The sequence below is a fragment of the Tinamus guttatus genome, unplaced genomic scaffold (assembly GCF_059628265.1).
Source record: "Tinamus guttatus ecotype Peru unplaced genomic scaffold, ASM5962826v1 Tinamus_guttatus_pri_ptg000030l, whole genome shotgun sequence".
Classification (NCBI taxonomy): Eukaryota; Metazoa; Chordata; class Aves; order Tinamiformes; family Tinamidae; genus Tinamus; species Tinamus guttatus.
Window position 1 is genome coordinate 3,214,951 of NW_028288564.1, and position 25,987 is coordinate 3,240,937.

Genomic DNA, 25,987 nt, shown 5'->3' on the forward strand with positions numbered 1-25,987 from the left:
TCCTGTAAGGTAATACAAAGCTTTTACAAAGAAGCGCATATGATGCTATTTCCATCTTCCTGGAAGCAGACAGATCTAGGAATGGTTCAGAGTTAACGCTATGAAGTAGCCAGAATAAGTAGTCTTTTACTCCTCTCATAGACAGAAGAAATCCCTCCAGAAAACAGTAGCCCATCGGGGCGGGGGGAGAGTGGGGCGGAAGGAGGGAAAAAAAAGAAGAAAGTCTGTCTGCTTTCTTACACTACTGACTATTCCAGCATTAATTTACCAGTGCTTCACACCTACTCTCTCATTTTTTTTCATTTTTATCTTGAAGCAGCATCCATTTTTCAGGTTTCGCATTAAGATGAAGATTTCCCAACCCACATATTCACCTTTATCTCGTGACAACTATCAGCTTCCATGAACAATTTACTAAATGGTCACCTCAACAGGATGATATCCTATCAGTCCCACTTGCCTTTCCTTTTCTGCAATAGCTGTTCTTAGTAAAAGAAATATTTTTAGTCAGAGGAAGGCAGCGTTACTTTTAAGACACACAGATTCCTAAGTTCGAAGGTGTTTGTTCTTTTTGAACTTTTTCTCCCAATTCTTAAAGTCAGTCGTCCTCATTTTCCCCTGCTGGTCTCCTTTCTTTTCTTCTGTTCCTCCTTGAAACACTATGAACAGGAAACTGCCTGAAGAAATCATTACATGAAACCTAGCAAGTAACTAGAAAACAAATCAATAAACTCTGCCTTGTTCCTAGCTGTTTTGAAGTTTCTTTTTCCATTTCAGAATTTATCAGCAACCGAAACAGGTTTTTTTTTGCCACATTTTCACTCCCACTTTGAGTGAGGCAGGTCAGTAGCTTGTGCTCTCAGGTGGGAGCAGAGGCCACTCTCAGACAACAGGGCTTCGGGGGGGAGCACACATAAAGAAGGGGAAGGTCTGTCTTGAAGACCTGCACATGTGTGACACAAAGTCAGGAGTGAGGAATATGGGATGAAAATTCAGGACAGTAAGCGTGGTAAACTGGGAAACTGGCGTGGAGCAGCAAGACTAGCGTGGCACTCGAGGAGCAGTAAGGCTGGAAGAGGAGGACGGGGGGAAGCGGGTGTCAGCGCACGACGCCCTCGGCGGAGCCCAGGGCTGGGGCAGAGATCCCCGAAGGGCAGCACAGAAGCTGGGTCCCTGCAGGGCAGACACGACACAGAGGGACAGGCAGCGCTAGGCCCTGCGAGGAGAGGAAGGAAGATGTTCTAAAGGGATCCTATAATTAGAAAAACCACAGAGCTTGTTAAAAATGCCCATGCGCGTTTTATTAATAAAAACTAACAGTGCCAAGGTTAAACAAGTCAAACAATTATAGTCTCTTTATATTCCATAAAATATTACAGAAAAGTTTATTTGTGTTTCAGTAAAAAGACTACTGTCTTAGAATAGGCAGCTGACAGTATTTGTGCAGTTAATTGTTTGTGAATAAATTTAAAAAGACTACCACCTGCCCTGAAATTCCTTTTATAAAAATGAACTATTAAAAATGATTGACAAATTTTGAGTTAAAAAACTTAAAACATTCTCTATATTTAATTTCAACTTTATAATAGATTACAGGAAGATGCTTATGAAACAAATACAAACATTTGTTTCAGTACATGTCTTTATATGATAGACTTATAAGTATGTAAACAACTATATAATAAAAAGATTCCAAAGTCTGCCTGTAAGAAATCAGGCAAATTTTACCATAAGCAATAAATCATTCCAAACCTTCAAGACATTTTATATAGCTGCACCAGCTGGCAGTAAACATTTGCCAAAAAACTTTGTAATTCATATGTCCCAACATACAGTGAAAAGTATATAAACTTGATGGAATCACAATGTTAGTTATAATTTAAGGGAAAATAACTTCACAACAACATTTCTGGAATTTAACATGTAAAAAAGTAGGACCTATCTTTCTTGTTTGGTTCTTTGGACACTGCATGATTAACAAAAAACACTACTACATTAGCTCACTATCCCTCAAAAAGTGGTATAGTCAAAATACACTCCAAATAAACTGCCATTCAGTGTATTCATTTTCCACAGAAGGATAGCATTTTATTTCTCAATGATGTGTCTACATTTTCTTTAGCAAACTTAGCAAGAACATTTGGGGCAAACGCATTTTCCTTCAAGTAAAAAAAAAAAAAAAAAAATCCTAAAACAAGAGTAAATAAAGGCTCTGCATTAACACACTGGTATCAAAAACACACATCCACACCACATTTAAAAATATCCTACATAAAACAATCCTTGTTTGCTTATCAGAGGTGCAATTTCTAAATTCAGAACTGCTTACCAATATTTTCCTTGAGGGATGGGGCAAAGTAATTTGAAAGTTTTATCCCTAGAACAATTTATTTCTGAAGTTTGCTGAACTTTAGCAAAAATAGTCTACAAGCAAAGGGCATCAGTCGTCATCATCATTTTCATTAAAATCGTCGTCATCATCATCGTCATCCCCAACATAAGAAACTGGTGTTTCAACTCTAGAGCCACTGTATTGGGATCCATTGGAACTTGTAGCCAACATCCCATCTCCACCATTGGAAAAGTCACTGAAAAAAATAAAGTAAATCCAGTTGGCGTTGTTTAATGGTTTTTCCTCCTTTACTGTGTTCTTAAATATAACCATGTATCGACTTCCTTTAACAAGTGAATTCATTTTATAAATTCCTGTCTTTAACACATTCCTAAGTTGTTTCTTTCAAAAGCTGAAATAGTTGAAATAATTTCAAGAGGATTCTTTTTATACTATGTTTAATATAATGATGAAATCCTTTTTACAAGTGTCTTAGAAGTGTGTTTTCCGTATTTCATCCAAAGCATATTTATTGTTAAGGATATAAATCATCTAAGATCAGAAGTCAGCAAGCAAAGACAGCTTCTTGCACTTGCTGGACATTTCCATCACAAGTGAATCACGTCTGTTAGAAAGCATGCATCATGACTCAAATACTTGGAAACAATGAAGAATTTCAGTATTTGATTCATTTTATATCTTAAGCAGAGCTTATATGAGGGTATCTTTCTGATTAATGCAACAGTAAAAACCAAGTGAGTAGAGACTATGTCAGGGAAAAGTGGCTTTATCGGAAGAGAAATCAGTTAAACTCTGATGTGGCTTCAGAGAGATTAAACTCAAAAAAGTAAGTAGAAGCTGTATCTCATGGTTCTACCAGTTTCTGATAGTGTTTAAAAACCCCAAACTTTGTTTTAAACTAAGGCATTAGTGACCATGTGAGAATCTTGCCCAGATTACACCTTCAGGGAATTACGTTGCTCTCTTGTCACAAACTCAAAATTAAGTAGTACACACAAAATTAATACCACTCTAATCAGTTTCTTTCCCAATATTGGGAAGATTTCTCTCATGGCTCATTTTGTCCCACTCAAACTTACAGTAACATACAAAGCAGAATACAGCTTTATTACTTGACAAGACAGGTATGATTACTTCTCAAAAGGTATGAGTGTTGGTAAGAAGCACCACTATTCAAATAAAAGCAGCATCTTTGAGAATAACCTTAAACACACATCCACACATTTAATCAAAACAGAACTAGTTTCATGGAGTATTTTATCACTAGTTAAGTCTCTTTGGTGCTCACAGATTTTTAAAGCCTATTTGTAATTTTACCTCACCTGGCTGAAAATCTTGTGCCATTTGATGCAGAACCTGATGAAGATGTGACATATACACTGCTGATTGATCCCTGAGCCATTTCTGTAAAACAAATAAACATTTACTTCAGTACAAGCTTATCTAATTCACAGGAGAAATACTTCATCTGCTTAGAGGATAGAGAAGGGACATTTCAACCAGAATGACACAATAAAAACCTACATCCAAAATGGTGCAATTAAAAAATAAAAAGCTAGTGTTGACAGCAAAATTCAAAACGTTCTTAAGGTATTTTGAAGGTGAGTAACTCGAAATCTTCAGTCTTCTTACATATTGAAAACAATAAACAGTACAACATGAAGCCATGACCACATCTGCACCTGCTATGTATACCCTTTGCAGATTTATCAACTGCATCATCATTAGATCACCTACTGAAAATACCAACTTATATGATGCAATGCGAGACAAGTGGTTTTGTGAACAGTAAAAGCCCATTCACTATGAGGTTCTGTTATTTGTTCTCCTAGGTAACGCTAAAAAGCACACACACTTGAGAACATGTCAGAAATCTACACCTCAAACTAGTGGATTATCAACTGATTTTTAATATGTTCATGTTTTGTTCCATTAAACAATAACTAACCTGTCACATACGGTTCCAGAGCTTTAGGAACCAAACTCCTTGCAATTTTTAGGTCCTCTGCTGAACAGCTTCCAGATTCTAGCCCACAAGCCATTCCCATTCGTTTTAGTACTTCAATATCATCATGAATTTCAAAAGTATTGTCAAAATTAAATAGATATTCAAACCTAGAGAGAAAAATATCTCAATTAGTTTGAATTCCTTTAACCACAGCTTCAATTGTTCTAATCCACACTGTTTAAATTACTCGAATTGCAAAAAAACTTAAATACACAGTTAGTGATACATCACCTTAAGCAATCAAAAATTACAAGCTTTGTGTATTTCGTAACTTAATGAGTGACTAAAATAAACATGATGCATACTGCATAAATAATTAAAAGGTTTAACAGAAATGAGGATTTAGTGAAATATTCTGTACGTTTAACACGTTTTTCATCTTTAATCTTATTCCTCTCCAGTTGCTGGATGGAGAAGACTGCTCCCTACTTTCTTTTTTAAGCAGCAAGCTAATAGTATAAGTAAGAACTATTGATACATTCATTCAGCTTTAATAGATGAAAAAACAGATTTCTGAACAAAAAAAGAACAGCAGTTCTGAAAGTAAAATCTATTTTCAAGTCTGTCTGCATTTCATCACGTTAAGGACACAGGATAATACTACATGGTAAAGTATGATATTAAACTTCAGCAGAGTTGCCTTTGTTTTTTAAAATCTCCAGATTGCTAACAAGTCTTAAACTAGTTATTACATCTGAATACAATAATTTCTGTTTATTAAAAAGAAGTACATGTTTTTGAAGTGAATTTATTTGTATTTTATTTTCAAGAAAATAAAGTACATTAGCTAAAGAGTTTCTGTATGGGCATAAAATTTGTAGTTGTATCGAAAGGCAGACAGAAAATGTTGTTAACCTACTTGTCATTTGAAATACTGCAGTCAATCACTGTCTTCTTGCTGGTGTTTACAATGATAAATGGTAAATGGATGACAGAATTGGAAGGCGGCGGTCGATTTGCCTGTTGTTCTGCTTGACGATTTCTCTGAACGAGGTTTTTAAAGGCAATTTGCTACAAAAAAAGTAATAGTGATATGAAAGTATGAATTTAGTAAAAATGCCTGGTTTGTTTTTCCTCTTATAAAGTGCACATATAGGTTCTCTCTGAAGAAATTGCAATAGAATTAGAATAACAGTTACTTAAGAGGTTCCCCACACACTCTGAAGTTCTATAGCATTAAAATGAAAGACCCATTCTGAATTTTTAAATTAGCGGAACATAACATTTGAATCAACTGGTTCACTTTCTTTGGAAATCAAAGTCAATTGCATGAAGACATTCTAATAACAAAGATATGAAAAAATAACAGTAAGGATGTTCAGAAAATATGACTACAGACTAAGAATTCTGCAGTAAAAAGAACAGTTCTTAAAAAAATCCTACTGTGTTAACCTTTTTGGTAATAAAATCAATTAAGAATTTTCCAAATCTTTAGGATTTTGTCTGCCTAAAATTCACTCGGATAAAGAATTTCAGCAATGGCTGCAACATTGGGAAATGCAAAGAAGACAGAACATTCAGCATACTCCCGCATTTCTAAAATGCAAAAGTGGTGGGTGACACCAAAATGGGTTACAAACAACGCCACTGAAAAGCACAGCACAGGAATATTTAATTGAAAAATGCTTGCACTAATAATTACACCAGGATAGCTATGGATCCTTGACTGAGGTAAGTGCAACAACACTTGAAAAAAGGAGGCCTGATACCACAACCTATTTCCATTCTGTTCGCTATATCTTGCTGGCTATTGCATTCCACAAAAGCTGAATAATTTATACTTTTTTTTTTTCTTTTATTTCTTTTTTAAATGACAAAACGGGTAATATTTAGGATTTAAATGTCTGATGTTAAATTTCCAAATTGCTCAACTAAGTAAGTGACTTTACTCTCATATTTCTTACCAACCCTGTTTTTCAGAATGCAATCTTAATCCTCTAAAGGTTAGCACATGTATGGAACTACAAACTCAAATATTAAAACTAGAATTATACTAAAATTGTACAGTAAGCCACTACATTCTTAAGAAAACGCTTTTTGAGCAGCATGGAATAAAATTAACTCAGTGGGAAATTCAACTAACAGAGGTATGCTGGCGAACCACCAAAATTACAACAGCAGTGACTTAGCGAAAAAGCGCTTCCCACAGCACTCCAGGTGAAACGTGTGGCAATTAAGCACCAGCTTCACAACCAGTTAAGCCACCTACACAGCAGGAGCAACAACATTCAGGAAAGGCAAAACACAGAACATTATGAGAGATGATGAGCGGCAGAGTCATCCAGCTGTATCTAAAGAATTCAATTAACACAAAAGCATTCACTTATGAGAACCAAAGGGTAAAATTCAGAGAGTAATGTGCCAACTGCCATCCCTGTCAGCATTAAGCCTGTTTAAAAGGGCTTGAAACTGCAAAAGAAATCATCAAAACTCACTGGAAGTTTCCCACTTTCCATAATAGTATGGTCAACAGCATGGTAGCAAGTAAACAACAGCGCTAAATTAAAATTACATGTGTCTTATCCTGATTTCATCTCGAATAGAAGTTATCCATCCCTCTCTGAGATAAACAAGAGCAGGAATACAGATATAAATTACCTTGCCTTATAGACAAGAGTACCTTGACTGTACCTGTAGAATGAGTTCTTGGAGTTGAGACTGTTTTTGCTTTATTCTTTCAAGTCTTCTCTGTTTCTCCACCTTAAGATAGAAAAAAAAATCATTTGATTTCTTTGCTTTTAAACAATATTCTATAATCAACATTCTCCCTTAAAACTGCCTTGATGGAAATAAGAAATATTTCCATCAATCATTAAGAAAGATCTCTGAATCATCTGCAGAACCTATCAAGTCTCATGTCAGTACCACTGACAGAACCTGTGCATAAAGAACAGAATTAGCACATCAAGGAATACATACAATTCACTGGGGAGACTGCAAGAGCACCTCTGCAAAAGGTTATGCTTCAAAGATTCATTCAAAGTCTCTCAAGGAGGCAGAGCACATGGACCAGAAAGATCCACTTGATAGCATCTACTGGTATTTCCAAAAAGGTATTGGACAAAATCCATCAAAGAGGCTTAAAGAAATAAAGCCTTCTACTTCAAGAAACAATACAGGGGAAGCGCCAAAAGTTCCACAGGAACTTAAGGAAAAATTTCTTTCTTGTGAAGGTGACAGAGCATTGGAACAGGCTGCCCAGAGAGGTTGTGGAGTCTCCTTCTCTGAAGATCTTCCAAACCCGCCTGGATGCCACCCTGTGCCACGTGCTCTAGGTGACCGTGTGTGTGCAGGCAGGTTGGACTAGATGATCTCTAGAGGTCCCTTCCAACCTTTATGATTCTATGATTCTACGAATGGGGGATTGCTGAAATTTCCCCAAGTAAACTCAACACGTCTGAGGATTTTTTTTGTTTGTTTTCAAGGTTGTATTAACTTGTGGTTCAGTCATTCAGTGGTTAACAGAACTCCTCCCTCCTCTTGTGACTCCAAATTAGCAAGACTCCACCTTGATGTCAGAAAACATCATTCCACTTACCATAAATGCACTGACTTTGACTATGCACTATTACAGTTCATGTCGCTGCTTATTCTTCCATACTAATATTACACTATTCTTCTTTAGTACATTATCAGCCTTAATTAATGTTGACCTCAGTACAATAAGCAATGCTCCTTTTCTTTTGATCCATCATCATTGATAATATGATACAATAAATATTTGCTGAGATAGGACCAGAAAGATGAACTGACTAGCTTACTCCGGCTGCCAGTTCCCTATGCAGCATACAACACTGACATCTCTGATCCACTTCATCTTCTATATCCAACCTGCATTTTTTGCCGCAATTCTCACTTTCTCAAGTTAACTATTTAATTTCACTTACAAAAGTATTTCCTATCCTTGGACATTTTCAAAGATCATTTGAAATCATAAATATCTTACTGAACAGAAATTCAGATTGCTTAGAAAGGATGTATTTTCTTCATCTAGATAGCAATTACAGTGCTAACTGAAAAATCAAATATCAGTATCAAACAAAAATTTCCACAGAGATAACCCTTTGTAGGGGATAGATTCCAAAATACATTCTTTTTTTTTTTCCTCCAGTTCTGCACAAAGGATTCTTATTAACAATAAATACAAAAGAGTCTTTCTCTTCTGATATAGTACACTGATTTCAGGAAACCTCAGTAATTCTATACCATCAATCCAGGACTCTTACTCAGGAAGCTTAAAAACACAATGAACCAATGCTGCCAGAACTTCTGGATGTTTGTTAAAAACATCCAGTAAGTCTGGAATCTTACACAAGAAAAACGTTAGAACGTATATGATTTACAGCAGCAACAAAAGATTAATGTGAATATACACTGATATACATGCAATACTTATCAGCTACAGGCAACAAATTACAGAAGAATTATTTGTCTGGAACTTGGAAAAAAAATTCCTGACTCTTGAGCACCACTATTGCAATGTTAGAATTGCACATTTGATATTTTATTAACTTTGAAACTGGAATCATTTCACATATATTACAGCTCTGTTAGAGAGCACTTTTTTGTGTTAAAAAAAAAAAAAAAAAGATACTTAACCTGGAAACTTAAATGTGTATTCTGTATTAAAAAAATTATAGAGTCAAGACATTCACTTAGTCTACGATTCTAGCTCAGATGATCACATGCACATGTAGGAGCAGAACATATTAAGTCATAAACATTTACTCAAACACAAAGTCATTGTGGATTTCCTATACGCATACCTCTAAATTCTGACATTCCTGAGCCGAGTTAGTAGGTAGACCAATCCATTTGATTTCCTTCTTCTCCTTGGATATAATGTTCATGGCCATAAGGACATTTAAGGCATCATAGACACGTCGTCTAATATTCTTCTGGTCATAAGCCTGCTGTAGACATAGTGCATTAATCAAAAACATACTTGTGACAGAAGCTTTTGAAACTAAATATATTGTGCAAATAAACGTTTACCCAGTAAACGGGTAAACTCAGATAGTATCTGAATGGTTTCATTTAGCAGTAGGAAAAGAAAAAGTCTCAAAAGAACTTTTTCTTGCCCCATTCAGTTCACATGTGACCTCCCATATACTTACTGATTCATTTGGTGAAATGTGATTATCAGTGGTACTGAATTCTGCAACCAACTCGTCTGCCACCTCATTGTATGAGGTGGTTCCTTTTCTCTGCACCTTCTCACAAACCTTCATAGAGAAATGACGTAAACCCTTGCCATTCTTCTCTCCTTTCTTGTTCCGCTTCCTGAATATACATATAACATATATTTTAAGATTAGAACTTTGGAATATTTAACTTTTTTTCCCTCTCTCAAACACAGGCACTCTCCTTAAAAAAAAAAAAAAAAGTATTGTAAAAATAGTATTGTAAAAATAGTATTGTAAATTTATCATCCCTTCCCAGCATTCTTCCCCTGTGACTTACAGTAACTAACAACTGTATTATCTTGATGCTGAACACTTCAATACAAATTAATTCGACAACTCTGCTAGTTCCAGTAAAAATAATTTAACAATAGGCATGCTTCTTGAAGAAATCAATAAAGAAAATCCCGTAATTTTCAATACAAGATGATGACAGGAAAAAAACTAAAATATCTAGAGTGAATTGCAGGCAACAGGCTACTAAAGAAAAAAAAGTTATCCAGCTTGACAATAAAAAAAATCAGATTGTTCAAGCATTGTTAAACATAAGTCTGTTACTAACTGAACAGATGATATCTGAAACTGGTTGAACAGCCTAAACATCCTAAACATTACACTATTACTAAAACACAAATTTGGACTGTCAGCATACAAAGTTCCTACAAATTTCAAACCTGCAGTAGATGCAAGAAGCAAGAAGATGATAGAAAATAGTTTTTAGTGTATGTTCTAAATAAGAAGATATTTATATGTTTCCTCAAATTACAAGGATCAACAAAATTATTATTAATAATGGAAACTCATTTCTCCCTATCCGATTTCTCTGTGAGTTTGGAAGTTCAGAGCTTCATAATCCCATAGCGGGCATCAAAAGAACACTTGTTGTACCTAATACCTTGTTCTAAAGAGAACTACAATCTTCTTACTTCAAATGGCACTTCAGGCTATACCTATTTGGTATGAAAAGTACTGTATTTCTTGGAATTACATTAGCAAAAAAGAAATGTTAAATTAAAAACTGAGTTATGTCAGATGAATTCCTGTGTCCTTTCTGAACTAAACTTTCTAAATGTTAACAATGCAAAAACATCTGCCAGTTTTTAGGGAAAATAAACTAGTTGCTTTTATGCCAAATACGGCAGTATTCATTTTTGTGCAACTATGTCTGATTTTAATACAGAATACTTTAACCCTGAATGAGCCCTTCACACTGCTAACCTGTAGAGTATACACAATATTACAGTGAATATTTAGAACAAAAACTGTAATAAATTTATGAATCCCTTTTAACTTTTATTTTGCTCACCCAGCAGACCAAGGAGAAGAATCTGCAGTCTGGTTCTGCGATACAAAATGTGTATTAGGGGTATGTGGACTTCCTACTAGGATAGTATTTGGCGCCGAAGGTCTCTGAGGTGTACCAATAACCTACAATAAAAATAAAATTATGTGGAAAATGATTGTAAATATTCCAAGTTATTCAGCTGCAGTTTTTATTCTTCAAATAAAGATTATTGAGACATGACTAATGCTTCTTTCCTAGCTACTTCATTAGATACCTTCAATTTATACCACAGTAACACACAAAAAAAATCATGCAACATATTATACAGTTTCACTCAAGAGTACTCCTTAGGTAATAAGCAGTTACATGCTACTCATCCTAAATTAGCTTTAGGCGTCTTCTGGAGTGCTTAACACTGCTCCACAGCAACTTAGACAAGATTAGAGCAAAGAGTCTGAGCAGAGTGTGCACAAAGAAGCTGCAATAAATTGTGCTTAAAAATATGAACACATGAGGCAAAAAGGAAATTGGTAGTAAATTAGCAGAAGCTTGGGGGAAAAAAAAGCAGAGTTATTGCAAGAAGGGACAAATTCTCCATTGCAGTCAGGCTTTCTCACTACAGGATCAGGTGAAGAAAGTCATCTCCAGCTTCCTCAATTGCTGCAGATTTTGGCTTTAGACCAATTTAGACAAAAATATTTTATTTGGAAAATGCTATGAGCACAGACATGGCTGATCACAGCATTCCTGCTTACAGGTACGTGGTTCTGAAAATTTGTAAATGTGATCCTGAGTAGGCATGCCTATACACACACAGACCTATCTCTCCTCTGCGAGACTAGCTGAAACACAACTCCCACTTCTGCACACCATGGCTTTTGTCTCCACACATGCAACCTTCCAGAGAATATATAATTCAGAAAACAAAATGGTACTGCACAGTTTCTCACTTTGTAGAGAAATACACTTATTTTGCTTGGTACATCCATCTCCTCATAGGGACAGTATTTTATATCCCTGACATCAGGTGTAAGAAAAAAGCATCAAATGAATCTTTACTCAAAACCACTTGCAAAAGTCCTATATTTTCCTGCAAGCACATTCCTCTTCACCAACCAAATTTTACATTTCTTCCTCAGATCAGCTTCAATGATTTAGTCTTTGCACAAAGTAAAATACAAAACTTCCAAGACCTGACAATGAAACTTTTGAGAAATAAAATTCTCATTGTGGGAAAAAGCATGAGGATGGGAGGTGCAGAACAGGCACATGGTGTGTAGAAACCAGCTCACTCTGCTACTGATGGTTCTCTGCCTATTACAGACCAAAACTTTTGCTATTTTTACCTCTAATGCTAGGTGAGTGCTAACAGAATGCTTTTATGCACTGGAATAAACATCTTCCAGGCATATTCTGGAAGGTTGATTTTTTTTTTGCCTTTAGATAACCAAAATTCCTGCTGATCCACACCTCTGATTCACTCCACAACCCCTGCACTGATAGCATGAAGAAAAGTCCTGTTCACCAAGCAACTCAGAGGTGTATGAAGACCACCAACAGCCCTACTGCGCCATAAAACTGATGAACGCAATATAGAGAGGACAGAGGAGTGACATTAACCACTTTTTACTCCTCAGGATGCAGGTACAGAGCGCTGAAATAAATGAGTTTTCCAGATCTCAGAAGAGCTCCAGCACCCCCCTGGTGCCAAATACGCCCGTGTGCTGGAGAGGCGCGATGAGCGGCCAGGCCCCGGCAGCAGAGGGAGAGGAACCGCGCGGCTGCGGCCAGCCCGGGCGCTCAGCAGCCCTTCCCAACATTCAGCAGGGGCAAGCGGGGCGCACGGGAAGCTGCACAACCCAAAGGCTCGTTTCCAAAGCAGAAAAGTGAAGTCTGTTTAACATATTTGAAACCTGCTCAGTGTTCACATTCTAATTCACAGAATGTCTTCAAAGTAGCCCAAAATAGATGCTGTAATGTTACAATTTAAGAAAACAGATTTTTACACAAAAGATGCATCTCAGTTTAAGTTTATTATGCAAACTTTACATGGCTCTGATGCAGAGAAAGCTAGAAATACAAGTAACACCCTTAAAAGTCTAATATTCCTCTTACCTCCATTCTTTTGATAAATAGTGATAAACAGTGCCTTATGAATAAACTATTCAGTGTAAAACTTTTTAAAAAGAATTGCATTTAATCTGATTTTTAACACAGTAGTAGTAGCTACCAAAATCTAACATCTTACCAATTTTACACAATTATGTAGAAATACTATAAAAGATCACAGTCTGTAGTTTCAGAATTTTTCCTTCCCCGCTCCCCATCCAAATGTAAATTTGTTTAAATAGAAATATTAATATCCTCAACTTTTTTTCACAAAGTTATAAATAAACGGTGTTCTGGGACATTTATATGAAAGAATGTTTTAAGATCTATGGAAGCTACTAGAAACGCCCTAAGAGAAAGGTTATGGGTGAAATAGTTTCAAGGAAAACAGAGGAAGGCTTTTTGGGTGTAGGGAGAAGTAGGGAGCAAAAGTAGAGCCCGAAATCGCTGCTAAGATGTTTCTCTGAAGTTTCCATTTTTTAAAGTAAAGAAGTAGATTATAGTTCTTCTCCTTAAGCTTGAATAAATCCAACATAGCAAGACTTGGTCAACACAGTTTATTTCCAAGGTTTATTTCCTAGAGTCACAAGAACACTAATCAACACTGTTTCCTAAGTAGATTTTGCTCAATGGGCAGAAAACTAACCTCTTCTTAACTTTCAGGGATATATATGTAAGTGTGTGTATATATATCTTGTGTGTATATATATCTATACACACACACAAACACACATTTGGAGTTCTCGTTATCCTTCAGAATTATGATTACATGCACATGAATTTCCCATGGTAATTACACTAACAAAGATTCCATTAATAGCAGTTATTCTTTCAGAATCAAGATTTTAATGATGTTAATGTGTAAACTTGTTCATAGAAAATATAGATGAAAATCTGTCAATTTAGACATGTGATAGACGGCATGACTTTTTTGAAAAGACATTGAAAGCTAAAAAATGCATCAGAAAATCTTTTGTTTCAAATTATCCCCCAATTTTGGTACTTCAAGGAACATTTTTTGTGAGTTATCAGAAATAGTATTTCAATATTAAACTTAAGCATGCATGTAGCCTCCCAGTAATGTTCCAAAATGACCCTTTGTGCCATTATGGTCTATGATCTTAAAAAAACCCATCCTCCTCCTCCTACTGATTACTGAATGTCCATTCAGCTAAAAGAATGCCTTAAAAGGGCTAAGTCTCCCTCTTTGGAAATCTGTTGACAAGATGTAACAGTCTATAGTGTCTCAGATAGAAGCTCAAAGCTTAAGAACAGTTTACAGGGAAATCCTAGTTCTGCAATTCAACTAAGTACATGGCAGGCAGAGGGGAGGTGGGTGTTTGGTGCTTTGACTTTTTTTTTTTTTTTTTTTTTCCTCCCTTTCCTCCCTCCCTCTCTGAGCATGGTAACGGTTTGCTAGTATACATAAGAAGCAGTTATACAGATACATTGCTTATGGAAGAAGGACTAAATGACTTAACTTCTATACAGTTAAAAATTAGAAATATAACCAATCTGTGCATGACAAATGATTCTGAATATCAACATATAATTCAAATTTACCGTGTAAGAAACAGTAAAAGCAATAACAAAAATGAAAATCTCCTTACCACTTGCTGTGCAATGTTGACATTAGACTGTCCGAATGTTTTTGGCAGGAGCTGTTTTCCAAGTGTATTTACTGTAGAAGGATGAACAGCTACCAAAGAAACAACCCCTAAAAACACAAATAAATAGAAAGCTTCAGGTCAGCCATGTTGTATTATCTTAGTAATTCCAGTTCTGTAAACACTACCAGTTAACTATCTGAATTGCATATAAAGTCAATATAAGCATCTGAAGCAAGAGAGACATCAAGATTCACAATATATTCGCACAAACTTTCTTATGTGTAACCTTTAGAGTTCCATGATGTAGCATAAACACTTTCTAATTCCTTATACTCCAGTTTTTCTCTTAAAGCTTAGTAGTAGAGCCATAGGTATCTGACAGAAGGCACAGTCCTCTCTGTTCTTCCCCCATTTCCTACCTAGCTGAGTATCTGAAACCTTTTCTTGCACCAGTTGAAAGCCTGCCCAATACCTCAGCGTAAGATAAACCTTTCTAAGGCACATCGGTCTATAATAAAGAATTAAGAAATTTGGTCTGAACTTCTGAGACCACATTCCTAACCTTCCTCTTTCTCCCAAGGATTTCCTCACAGTTGAAGGCAGGAGATTAAAGGACAAAAGTCTACAGGAACTTAGCACTTGACTAGAAGATGTATCACAGTAAACCACTCTAGCCCAGAAAACTGCTCATTTCTTGCCCATGAGTCTATCATGCAATACCACAACCATCATGCAATATCACAACCATGAGTAGACAAGCCTTAAGCTACATAAAACAAAACTTCAACAACAAAAATACCAAGTCAAGTATTCTTGCTGATTTAGTGCTCCATGCCAGCGCTAAAAACAAAAGTTTTGGCCCTTCTTTCCCTCACACATCTTTTCAAGAAGGCCAAGAGGGAAGGCATAACTCCTAGTCCTCCTCACTGCTTTCTCCTATTACCTAACACAGAGACAACAGTTAAATGTTTTTAAAACAATTATATCAGAAAGGGCCCAAATCAGTCCTCGACCTTTTCTGAACCTCTTACACATTGAGGTATTCCACAGAAAGCAGGGAGAAACTCAAATCTTGTTTCTGAAGCTAAGGGACTGAGTTTAGACCCTTCCTTCCCCACAGGAAGGCATTCCCTAGCTACCATCAGTAGTAACAACAAAGTGACAGCTTCACACCAGCTTGGATAGGATGGTGCAACCTGTCATTTTCCTGTACACCAATTAATAATCCAGCACCATTTCAGTGCTACAGCAAACATCCAGCTCATTCATATCACAAATCTGTGAAGCCTTCCTGTTCCTTCAAGCACAGTCATCACTATCGCTGCCTTTTTAGTTTTCCCTCTCTGCAGAAAGCAGTAAATTGATATAGCCCCCTCCTGCTACTAGCACTCAGAGTTACTGCGCAGTCTTCCCAAGGTCAACATCTCTCTTCTAAGCTCCTCCTTATTGCCTTAAAAACACTAAAGCAAGCTGAGTGCTGTATTTGCTTCTCCTTTCTCAGACTTGGATTCCTCGTCTATTTGATCTTTCAGTTTACAGAACCCTTCTGTACCTTTGGTAGCGCTCTTGTTCTCCTGTCCTTCCAGATTTCTTTTTGCAGGAGCCAGTGCTGGGTGCATTATTCACAACAACGCAATGCCATGTGCTGCTGTGCAACTCCAGAATATCTTCTCTATTTTGTTCAATGATCCTTTCTAAGTAGTTCTTAAAATTTAATTTACCTGATCACCACCGAACAGTGATACCATGCTTTCATTAGAGCTCACTTAGGGGCCTTCCTATATTTGGGTTATTTTTCACCAATTATTAATCCGTGAGAGGACATTCCCTCCCGTTCTATGACACTTTAAAAGTCTGATTAAGGACCTTGATAGAAGTTTTGTTGTAGATATCCAAGGACATCGCCTTGATTAGATAACCCTTATCCATACACTGTTGATTCTTTCAAAGCTTGACTTTGAAAAGACCTAACTTCCCTTTTCCCGTCACTTTAGAAAAACCATGTTAAGGATAAATGTGGTAATGAGAGAAGTTATATCTACTAATCCTACCCTTTATTTTTTCAACTAACTTGCCCAAAAGAAGTCAGATATACTGGTCTGCAGTTATCAGAATCATTTAAGAAATGGTACAAGATATGTCACTTTCTTTTATAATGATTCTTAGGATATACTGAAACACAAAAGTTCTTCCTTATGCTATTGTGCTATTCCTTTAAAACTTTTTATGCAATCAGCAAAGACAAAATCTTGCAGCTGGCACAGAGTAACTCCACGCAAAGGCACAGACCTGGGGCCAAGCAGCTGGGAAGCCGCTCTGCAGAAAAGGAGCTGAGGCTCTCGGAGGCCATGGGGGCAGGGGTAAGGAAATCACCCCTCTGCAGCGATGAACGCTTAATACCTGTCGGGCTGGATTTGCAAAAGCATAGGCAGAAGGCCAAAGGAAGGGATCACTCTCCTCGCTTGCAGCGCTCTTGGAGCTGCACGTGGAGTAATGTGTTCGGTTTTGGGCCCCAAGAGACAAGGCAGGTATTCAAAAACAGCAGAGCCCAGCAGAGGGGCAACATCTGTGCGTGTGTGGGGAGCCCAGGAGGTTCCCTGGAGACAGAGATACACAGAAATTCAATTAGAGGGGGCCACTGCTTTGATCAGAAGCTTGGACAAGATGGCCTCCAGCCTCCTTACATTATTCATATTCATAAACTTTATTAATATGAATAGTTATCTTGCAAGTGAAAAATCTGCACAAGGGGAACAACACATTGCACACTATGTTTCCTTACCAGTTTGAAGCTCTCAAACTATTACTGACAATTTAAAGGTTCCTAAAAAAACATACTGATTTTTCTGTGGAAAAAGTATATAGTAGAGTGTGTTTGCTCAAGAACAACCCTGGTATTTCTAATTTAATAAAGGGAGCTGCCTTTTTTATTTTTATTTCTTTTTACAAAAAGTTAATTTTCAACCTCTTCTTCCCAAGTGAATTTTACTACTTTTTCAATTACTCGGCATTTTTCTACTACACAATAGCATTTCCCATGAGGCCAGTAATACTCTAGCTTCAGTCTTTTTTTGAGGATACAAGCAGAAATAACTTACTCATCTTTGCACGTCACTGACAGCTTAATTTATTCAAATGAATATTACTATTTGTTTGTTGATTATTGCTACTTGATCTTATAGCAATTATTGTAATCTGCATAACACTGCATACGGTGCCCAAATGATGGTGTGCTTATCTAGCATGTAAAAATTAAAAGCACAAGTTTGCAGACAGTTCCCCTGGCACAAACCTTTCTTCCTTCTCAAGATAAACACGTACTAATACAGCTAGACCCTCCCACTTCTTTTTTTTCCCCCCCTCTTCTCTCACTAAAGTACTAAAGTCTTCAAAAGGAGTGGAAAAGGACCAGGTAAAAGACCTACAAAAAAGACATATACACAAAATTATTTCCCAAGGCACATAACTACTATTTAAATTCTCAATTTCCAGGCAGGTTGGATACTCATTTAGTATCCAGTACTCACTTGGATACTTGTTTTACCAACTCATTTGTAATCATTAAACCTCAAAGACAGTAGAACTTAATTGACACACGATTCCATAATGCCTCCAAACAAGAGATAATGATTAAGATGGGATCAAGCAGCAATGCTATGTAAAGCTCAAATAGCAAATGCTGCAGCACAAAAACCTGCATTAATCTATCTACAAACTAATCTACAAACTACTACAGGCAAGTGATTTTTCCCCATAGAAACACTGTAAACTAGTCTCCTAGGTTACTGCTAGCATTTAGGGGAGAATTTTTGGTCAGGACTTTGTCTTACACATGAAAACAAAACCAAGAATTTGGCCAAGAGGAAAGAATCCCTTGCAGAATTTTTGCAATAAAGCAGATAGTGATACAGCCATGTATGAACATTATTTTAAATAATTTGTTATATTATTTGACATCCCACAAAATAAGGTATCAATTATTTGCTACAACTCAGAGCTAAGAGAACGTGATTTGAAAAGCTTAACAGGTTTCTTCTGGAGACCAATAAAAGAGCAATGAGACTTTCCATCTGAAAAAATACTGAGAAATACTAATTTTATAAACAGGAGGAAGTGCTGCTGACACCAGAGATCCCATTGCGATTGTCACTTTTGAGAAGACCAAATGCCTTTTGGAACATTACATCCTTTTATTTGGGGAATCAGAAACATATTAATAAGAACAGAACTTATAAGCAACTTGACTATCTGTAAGATTCAAATGGACTTTTTTTCTCTTTTTTTGGTGAGGAGTGACCAAAGAGGAAGAGAAAGACGGCATGTGGCATCAGTACAACCAAGAATATGTTTTTACTGTCACCATTTTGCAAAACAAGCACAAACCAACTAATTCTGGCTCCAAACCTTTCCATCAAATATACTGCTTAGAAAAAACAAATAAATGATGAAAGTAAATAATGAAATCAAACTAGTCACTGACTGCAGAATATGCCCTCCTTTGCAAAGTGTCGTATACACCCCTATCCCAATGGTCTCTGTAAAGAGACCTGAAAGGCCTGAATCAAAAAGTGACCAGTCTCTTCCACGAATATCAAGTAAGTTGAGTTCCTCTAATTTTTGCAGAGGTTCTTTTTGCAACTGGAAAGCTCTGGGTTATCAAATTATGTGTTTCTCAAGGTTTCTGCGAGATATGGACCTTACTACAAGTAGCAACAGTGTTCTGAGGGACTGTGCATTACAATCCCTGATTTTTAGTCACGGCCTCTACTTGCCTTCATGCCATCCTCAGAGAGCTCAGAGTTGCATTTGGATACCACAGACATGCAGCTGAAAACTCAACAGCTAAATCGTAAGACTCCTTCCCTAGTGAAATACAAGCAAAGCATCAGCATCAGAAAGAAAATGTACAGTGTGAAAGCTCCTGGAACTGGAGGCTTACATAGGCACTTTAACTCTTCAACTCTTCCTTTAGTTTCTGTTCAAGGCAACACATTTATTTCCAAAATGAAAGAAATAAAAAGGAAGCAAGAATTGGGCATGATTTTCCTCCATTAATAAGAAGCACTTCCCTACTAGCACATACACTTGGAATTTTCAGCAGCTGGCTCTCTGCTAACACGGAAACTTCCTCAGCCAGCTTCAACTCCGGGGCTTGAACAAAACTGCCCAATCACCAGGCTGTAGGATCTCTTCCGAGAGGTGTTGCAAGCAATAGAAATCTGACCCCCCCCAAAATCCCAGTTTGACAGATATAGAAGATATAATGGCAGCTCATCGTGGAGATTTAAAGATAAGAATGACAGTGTCTAATTCAATAAAATTAATGTGTGCCTTTGAGGACTCCAATCAGTGGAATCCAAAAAGCTCCCTGGAGAGCAGAAGAATACATAGGGTCCAAATCTTCACATAATTCAAAGGCAGGTGCGCAGGTGAGAATGAATCCTGTTTCAGTCAGCAGCAGAGCCCAGAATATCAGCTATAGTCAGTACTGGAAGCAGCACACAGACAGCAAGCAGCCCAGAGCTACTGAAAGGTGGGGATGGAAGGTAATCAGGACGCAACCATATTGAGGAAAGTCCTAAAAAAATAAAGCCTGGCTAGTATCCCTGGACAAGAGGTATCAAAAGAAATATCCAAAGGAAACATCCTGAAACAACAATCTATCACAACAGCAAAAGTTTTCTGTATGAATTATGGGACAGGTTTCCACCTCTTTCTGCATGTATTAATAGCATCGTGGTAGCAACAAATAGTGTAGCCAAGTCTCAAATCCTTTAAGCTGTCTCAGCATTGTTCCCATCCTGGTGTTTGACAACTATCTCTTTCAATCTAACACTAGCTAAAGGTGAAGTGGGAATCAAGTGCCAACAGTTCCCTCAAGGACTGTTTTCAGTTATTTTCTGTGTTACCCCATATCACTTAGCATAACCAATACTTTTTGTTCAAGTTTAAAAGGAGTCTAGGATGAAAACACTAGTTTAAGTGTTTCAAGTTTAAGTGTTTCAAGTGCCTTCTATCCAGCTCACAACAGCTACAAAGATGATCACTCCTTATCTTTAAAAATACATTCCTTATCACAAAGCACCAATTTGAGCAGCCTTAGATTAGGACAGTATGTTTACAAAAGGTGCACTTAGAAGATCTGGGAAACAAGGCAGAAGTGATGATTAGACCCTGGCTGCCAACTCCTCAAGTATCTTTAGCACCTTGTAGTTTAACTTCTTTCTCACAAACACCACAGATCACTACTATTAGTTAGATGCAAGTATAGCTTGGTGTTTACTGAAAACAAGAAGGGATCAAGCTACCCTAAGCTGTGCCAACACACACAGCCTATCAACTCTAGCGAGTGCCAAGTCGAGTATCTTCATTATTGAGCAAGCTGCATCATCTTGAAAAAACAACATGCTGATACAGCAGTTCTGAGCACTTAGGAATTGTCTAAAAGTCTGAGCTGTTTTAGATATGACAAATAATACTTCCCTAACAACAACTTTGGAAAAATAACAAATGATTGGAATTATCGGAGCTGCGGTAACACAGTCATTTTATAACCAATATTCAAGTATATAACTATTTGCTAAAGGGGGAATCACAGGCTCCATGACAGGTCTTTACTTCTGTTCCAGAGTAACAATTCCACTCAGTGTCAAAAATTGGACATAGTTCGATCTTGTAAAGAAAATTAACAATAAAATTCAATATTTATATGACAAAAGCTTCTCGTCATATAAATAAAAAGAATAAGGAGGAATATTTTCCAATTAAGCAATCATGAAACGTAAAAGTCTAAATATGTCCTACAAGATTAAACATTTGACTTGAATTTTCAGTTACCAAACATGAAAGGAGAACAAAACTATAATTATTTATGCCCATACAATAGGAAACTTTCAATAGGAAATTTTCAAGTTTAGGAGGTTAAAGACATTTTTTACAGGTATTTGCTGGTTACATACCAATATCGCCACCTACTGGCATGACAAACAACCCAAATTTGCTTAGCATTTAAAAATTCATTTTAGAGATTTAATTTCAACGCAGTATTAAACACTATTGGTTCTCTTTTCCTTTTCAGTCACCTGATGCATTATTGCTTCCACCAAATACCCTCACAAGCGAGAGGCAGGATTAGAGCTCCACACTTTCCTATTTAATACTGAAGCATGAACTCTGATCTGGCTATAATAATAATGACTAGAATACAGTAGCTCTCTCTGAAATGCAATCTCTCTGAACAGCAGAGCTTTAAGAGCTGTAAGACTCAATGCTATGTCATTTTTTGGCAGAAAGTAGACACTTATGAGAAAGTTTTACCTGTCCAGCTCCTTTTAAAAATTCTTTCCATCACTTTAACTCTCTAGTATTTTCTGAGCCCAAAATGAATTCTTATTATAATTATGAGTCAAAATCCACACAGAGGGTGGATATGAGTAATTTCAAGTTTAGGCAGTTAGCCAGGTGGATATTCCAAAGCAAATCCAGGAGTGAATTGGATTCCTTGCGTTCCCCCCACGCCCCCCCCCTTTTTTTTTCCCCTCTCATAAGTGGCCTTTTTTTTGAATTGTAATCCCAGGGTGTTAAAGAAATAATAGCAATAATTAAACTAAATAGAATATCCCAATAAGATTATCCTTGTATTTTAAGTAACATCTGCAGGAACCAAACAAGTACAATCAAGACACTTCAGAACTTTACTCAGCAATTAAACTACTCTCTTTTTCTGAGAAAAAGTTTCTCCTTTACATTATTACCACAGAAGGAACAGAGATATAAATCATAATTTGGGTTCCTTTCAAGCACTGCTTCACTTATTTTTTTGAAATTCTAATAGCTTATCATCATAATTTGAGGCTTTATTGGGCTTAATGTGTGCACAATTCCTGCAACATCTATCCCCGAATACAGGATAACAAGCAATGGAGAGGGCCCTGCACAAAGTGCTACACAGCAACATGGTCTTTAGGGAAGCAATGCAACTGGATGCTTCGGAAGGAGCAAGGAAACTTGCATCCCCTGCTTCCAAAGGGATTTAGCATTCCTCTGCAATGTCACAACTGAAGCTGACAGGAAATACAGCCGTATTGAAAAAGCAGCAGGTAGAAGTCCAGGTAGTTTTATTGCAACATAAAATAATGTAAGGAGAGGCCATGGGGACATACAGCTCTCTATTGCTACTCACATCACTTGCTATCAGAGGCACCAGCAAAGCTGCACACTAGGAGATACCTCCGTGCTGCATGTGCTACCCCATCTCCTTCTCCCTTCCTAGAATACAGGCTTATACCAGAAAACTAACTTGGTTATTCTGGCTACACCAAAGCCTTCCACACTGACATTTGTACCACATCAACTACTCTGGATCAAACGTGTGGATTTACGCCTCTGAACTCCACCAGCCTATAAATTCAGATAATATTGGCAAATGTTGTGCTTGAAAGTCGCACCAAGATACAAACAGCTAGCGATGCCTCACCTCCTTAAAAAAAGACAGGTCTTCCAGAAGAAATTATTTTCCTAATTTCATAAAGTTATTTCCTATTTTCAAGAGCACCCTGAAATCAAACATACTGAAAACCTGTATTACCTATATTTCCTCAATCAAGGACTGACAAAGCACACTTCTCTCTACACACACATCTGCATCAAGAAGATAAATTAATTTGTATAATTTTCTAAATCCTTCATAAGATGTGGGAACCCACATGGCCTCAGATCAAACAGAGGTTTATATCATTTGGTGTGTCACTGACTGGATTGCTACTTTTCTGAGCTTTAACTTTGCGAATTAGCCCTTTGGGTTAAATTCTCAGTGGCAAAGGAACATAAGTCGGCAGAGAGAATTTTCCTCAAGTAGGTAGAGCTAAAGGTACCACCCTAAGGCAAGGGAAAATTTGCACCTTGCCTGAGCTGCTGCAGCAGGCATGGCTTTTTTTTTTTTTTTTTTTTGGTAACTTCACAGCTAAATGCCTGGGTGTTACATTCCTTCGGCAGAAACATACAGCAGTACCAGGGACCATAGGTGAACAGACACTCAACTTTTTCCCAAGTTATGCACAAGACTCCACCTCATCTCTATGACACATAAACAAAACTCCCCCATACTTCTTTTTTTCATGCTGAAGAGGTTTTTGAAGAAAAAAAGCCATCTTCTCAAATCTCAAATGGTGTTACATCGAATGCCATTTTACTAAACAATTTACTAAAATTCGTATGCATTACTCAAATCAAATGTTGCAAACTGAACAGTATTTTTACTACTTTTTCCTTAAAAATAAATAAATACATCCTTATTAAAAACAACAAAAAAAAACAGTCTAGAGTTCATGATTTTGAACAGCCTCTGCAAAGTGAATTACGCTGCAAGAACATCCACCCCAGCTCAGCTAAAGCAAGCTGGTAACTGCCTTCTGAGCCCTTTCTGACAACTGCTTTGGGAACAAACGCAAGGGCAGCGCTTCCCTAACCCCGCTTCTACAGCTTTGGGATGTTTGAGCAAGAGGTTATTCAGCATAACCACTAAGCAGGACAAATGATGGCAACTTTTCTTCACTCACCTAAGAAGCAAGAGCTATCTACCCAACAAAATTTAGTCTTTAAAAACAAATATAAACGGGGAAAAATTTTCTTCTATTCATGTCCCGGATTTCTGCTAGTGTAGGTTAAAAATTTATAGCTCATTTTCAAGCTATTTCAAAAGGTCTTCAAATTTACATATCTTCTACAGATGTCTCAACTGAAGGACTAACTTCCAAAGCTCCATCATGATAAAAAAAATCTTCCACAAAGCTTACATACTGTATTGATAAAACAATCACATGATTTGATGATTTTAAAGAATGTCTATGACTCGGATTATCACCACAGACTTTTTTTTTTTTTTTTGGCTTCAAGTTACTGACAAGTAATAAAAACCATCTCATTCTTTCCTTCTGTTCTTTGGTCTAATAACTCAGTTCCCAGGGCAGACACTCCAGAGTAATTTCTAGCTGCTTCAAAGGCCAATCTCATCTCCTTAGGCTTGTAAAAACTTGAATATAAGGTTTGAAAACATTTTCTCAAAGTACTTTCTGCTTTCTTCATGAACTAGTTAAAAGTCTTAAGAGGTTGAATAGCAATCCCAGTCTTGTGAGTGATAGTTGCAACATCAGGTACCTATGTCATTCCTGTACCAAGTTAAATCGGATCAAGTTTGTACAGAAACAGCTCTAAAAGTTTCTGTGAAATGGTATCTGTAGTATCAAAATTCAGAAGCCTCCGGATACCTTTCACACCCAACTAGCAAAACAGAAGCAGAAGTCAGAAGAGAATTTCTTGTTGAGGATGCATTCTTACTCTCCTGAGCTTCTCAAAAATCAGAATATTCCCAAAGATGATGGAAAGCACCACTGAATATTCCTAATCCAATTACCCTGAATGCTGGGAAAGTAGAAAGGGCAAGAACCACACTGAGCAGCTTGGCTCACGTACTCATACTCTCCCTGAACAGCTTCCCCTATTAATGTTACTGGGGACAGCAGACTGGGCTAAGCAAACTACTGGTCTAACACAGCAGGGTACTTACCCAGTATCAGTAAAGCTGTACATTCCCCATACTGTCACTGTGATACACTTGTGATTTCTAAACAAAAGACTCCTTCCTTCAATGAAATATAAGGCTGATGGGGGAAAAACAAACCAAATCCAAACTATCAATGATGGACCTCAGAGAAGAATAGAAAGGTTTCTTCCCCAGACTCCTTTAACTCATTCTTGAAGTAAACCAGATGCATTTCTACTCTTCCTGTCACTGAAGTAATTCAAAAGAACCACCTTATTAAATACCTAAAAAGAACTAAAATAATAGCAAATAGCAAATAATAACAAAAATTAAGAAAAAATATAAATATAAATCTTTCACAGACCTAGTAAGACAGCACTAGACTTTCCCATTATGTAATGCTCGCAACTACTATTAAGTACATACTACCTTCTGTATGAGTTAAACTTAAAATATCCACTCTTAAAGACTCTAGAAAAAAAGACTTTAAAATTACTACAAAGTAACAATGAAAAATAAATGCCACTTTAGTGAATAAATTCCATCTACTATGCATCTAAATATTTTAGTGACAAGATTTTTTGTGTTAAATTGGCATATAAAACAAGTTAGAGGTAAGAAATGTAAAACAATCAAGCTAGTAGAAGCAGTCACTGTAGTTGCTGAGCATTACCCTATAGAAACTCTCCTGAAAGCAATGATGCTCAGAGATTAATTAAGGAAAGCTTAGTGTGTGCTACTTGTGTTGGTATACATTAAGAACAAAGTTGGATTAAGAATGGAGTTGCAAGCCCCAAGTAAAATATTTAGCCACTGAAATTAATTTTAGAAATTCTAAAAGCAAAGTAACTTGATTCCTGTTTCTCTTCCCCCCCGCCTTTTTTTTAAACTATGAAATC

The 25,987-nt window shown here is 36.9% G+C and overlaps 2 protein-coding genes across 4 annotated transcripts in view; both read right to left on the reverse strand.

Annotated features, from left to right (window-relative positions):
- The window catches only part of CDC16 (cell division cycle 16), a 441,073-nt gene that overhangs the window by 409,402 nt on the left and 5,684 nt on the right, over positions 1-25,987 (reverse strand). The window lies entirely within an intron of this gene.
- The window catches only part of TFDP1 (transcription factor Dp-1), a 40,658-nt gene continuing 16,021 nt past the window's right edge, over positions 1,351-25,987 (reverse strand). For 2 of the 3 annotated variants that reach the window (XM_088530350.1, XM_088530356.1), the window contains exons 4-12: positions 14,549-14,655; positions 10,851-10,972; positions 9,479-9,644; positions 9,128-9,274; positions 6,993-7,061; positions 5,221-5,372; positions 4,302-4,468; positions 3,676-3,757; positions 1,351-2,588 (exon numbers count right to left, since the gene is read on the reverse strand). In XM_088530350.1, coding sequence (XP_088386476.1) covers positions 2,441-2,588; positions 3,676-3,757; positions 4,302-4,468; positions 5,221-5,372; positions 6,993-7,061; positions 9,128-9,274; positions 9,479-9,644; positions 10,851-10,972; positions 14,549-14,655 — 1,160 coding nt within the window. In that variant the 3' untranslated portion in view covers positions 1,351-2,440. The remainder of the gene's footprint in view (positions 2,589-3,675; positions 3,758-4,301; positions 4,469-5,220; positions 5,373-6,992; positions 7,062-9,127; positions 9,275-9,478; positions 9,645-10,850; positions 10,973-14,548; positions 14,656-25,987) is intronic. The other variant, XM_088530362.1, reaches the window with a different exon arrangement.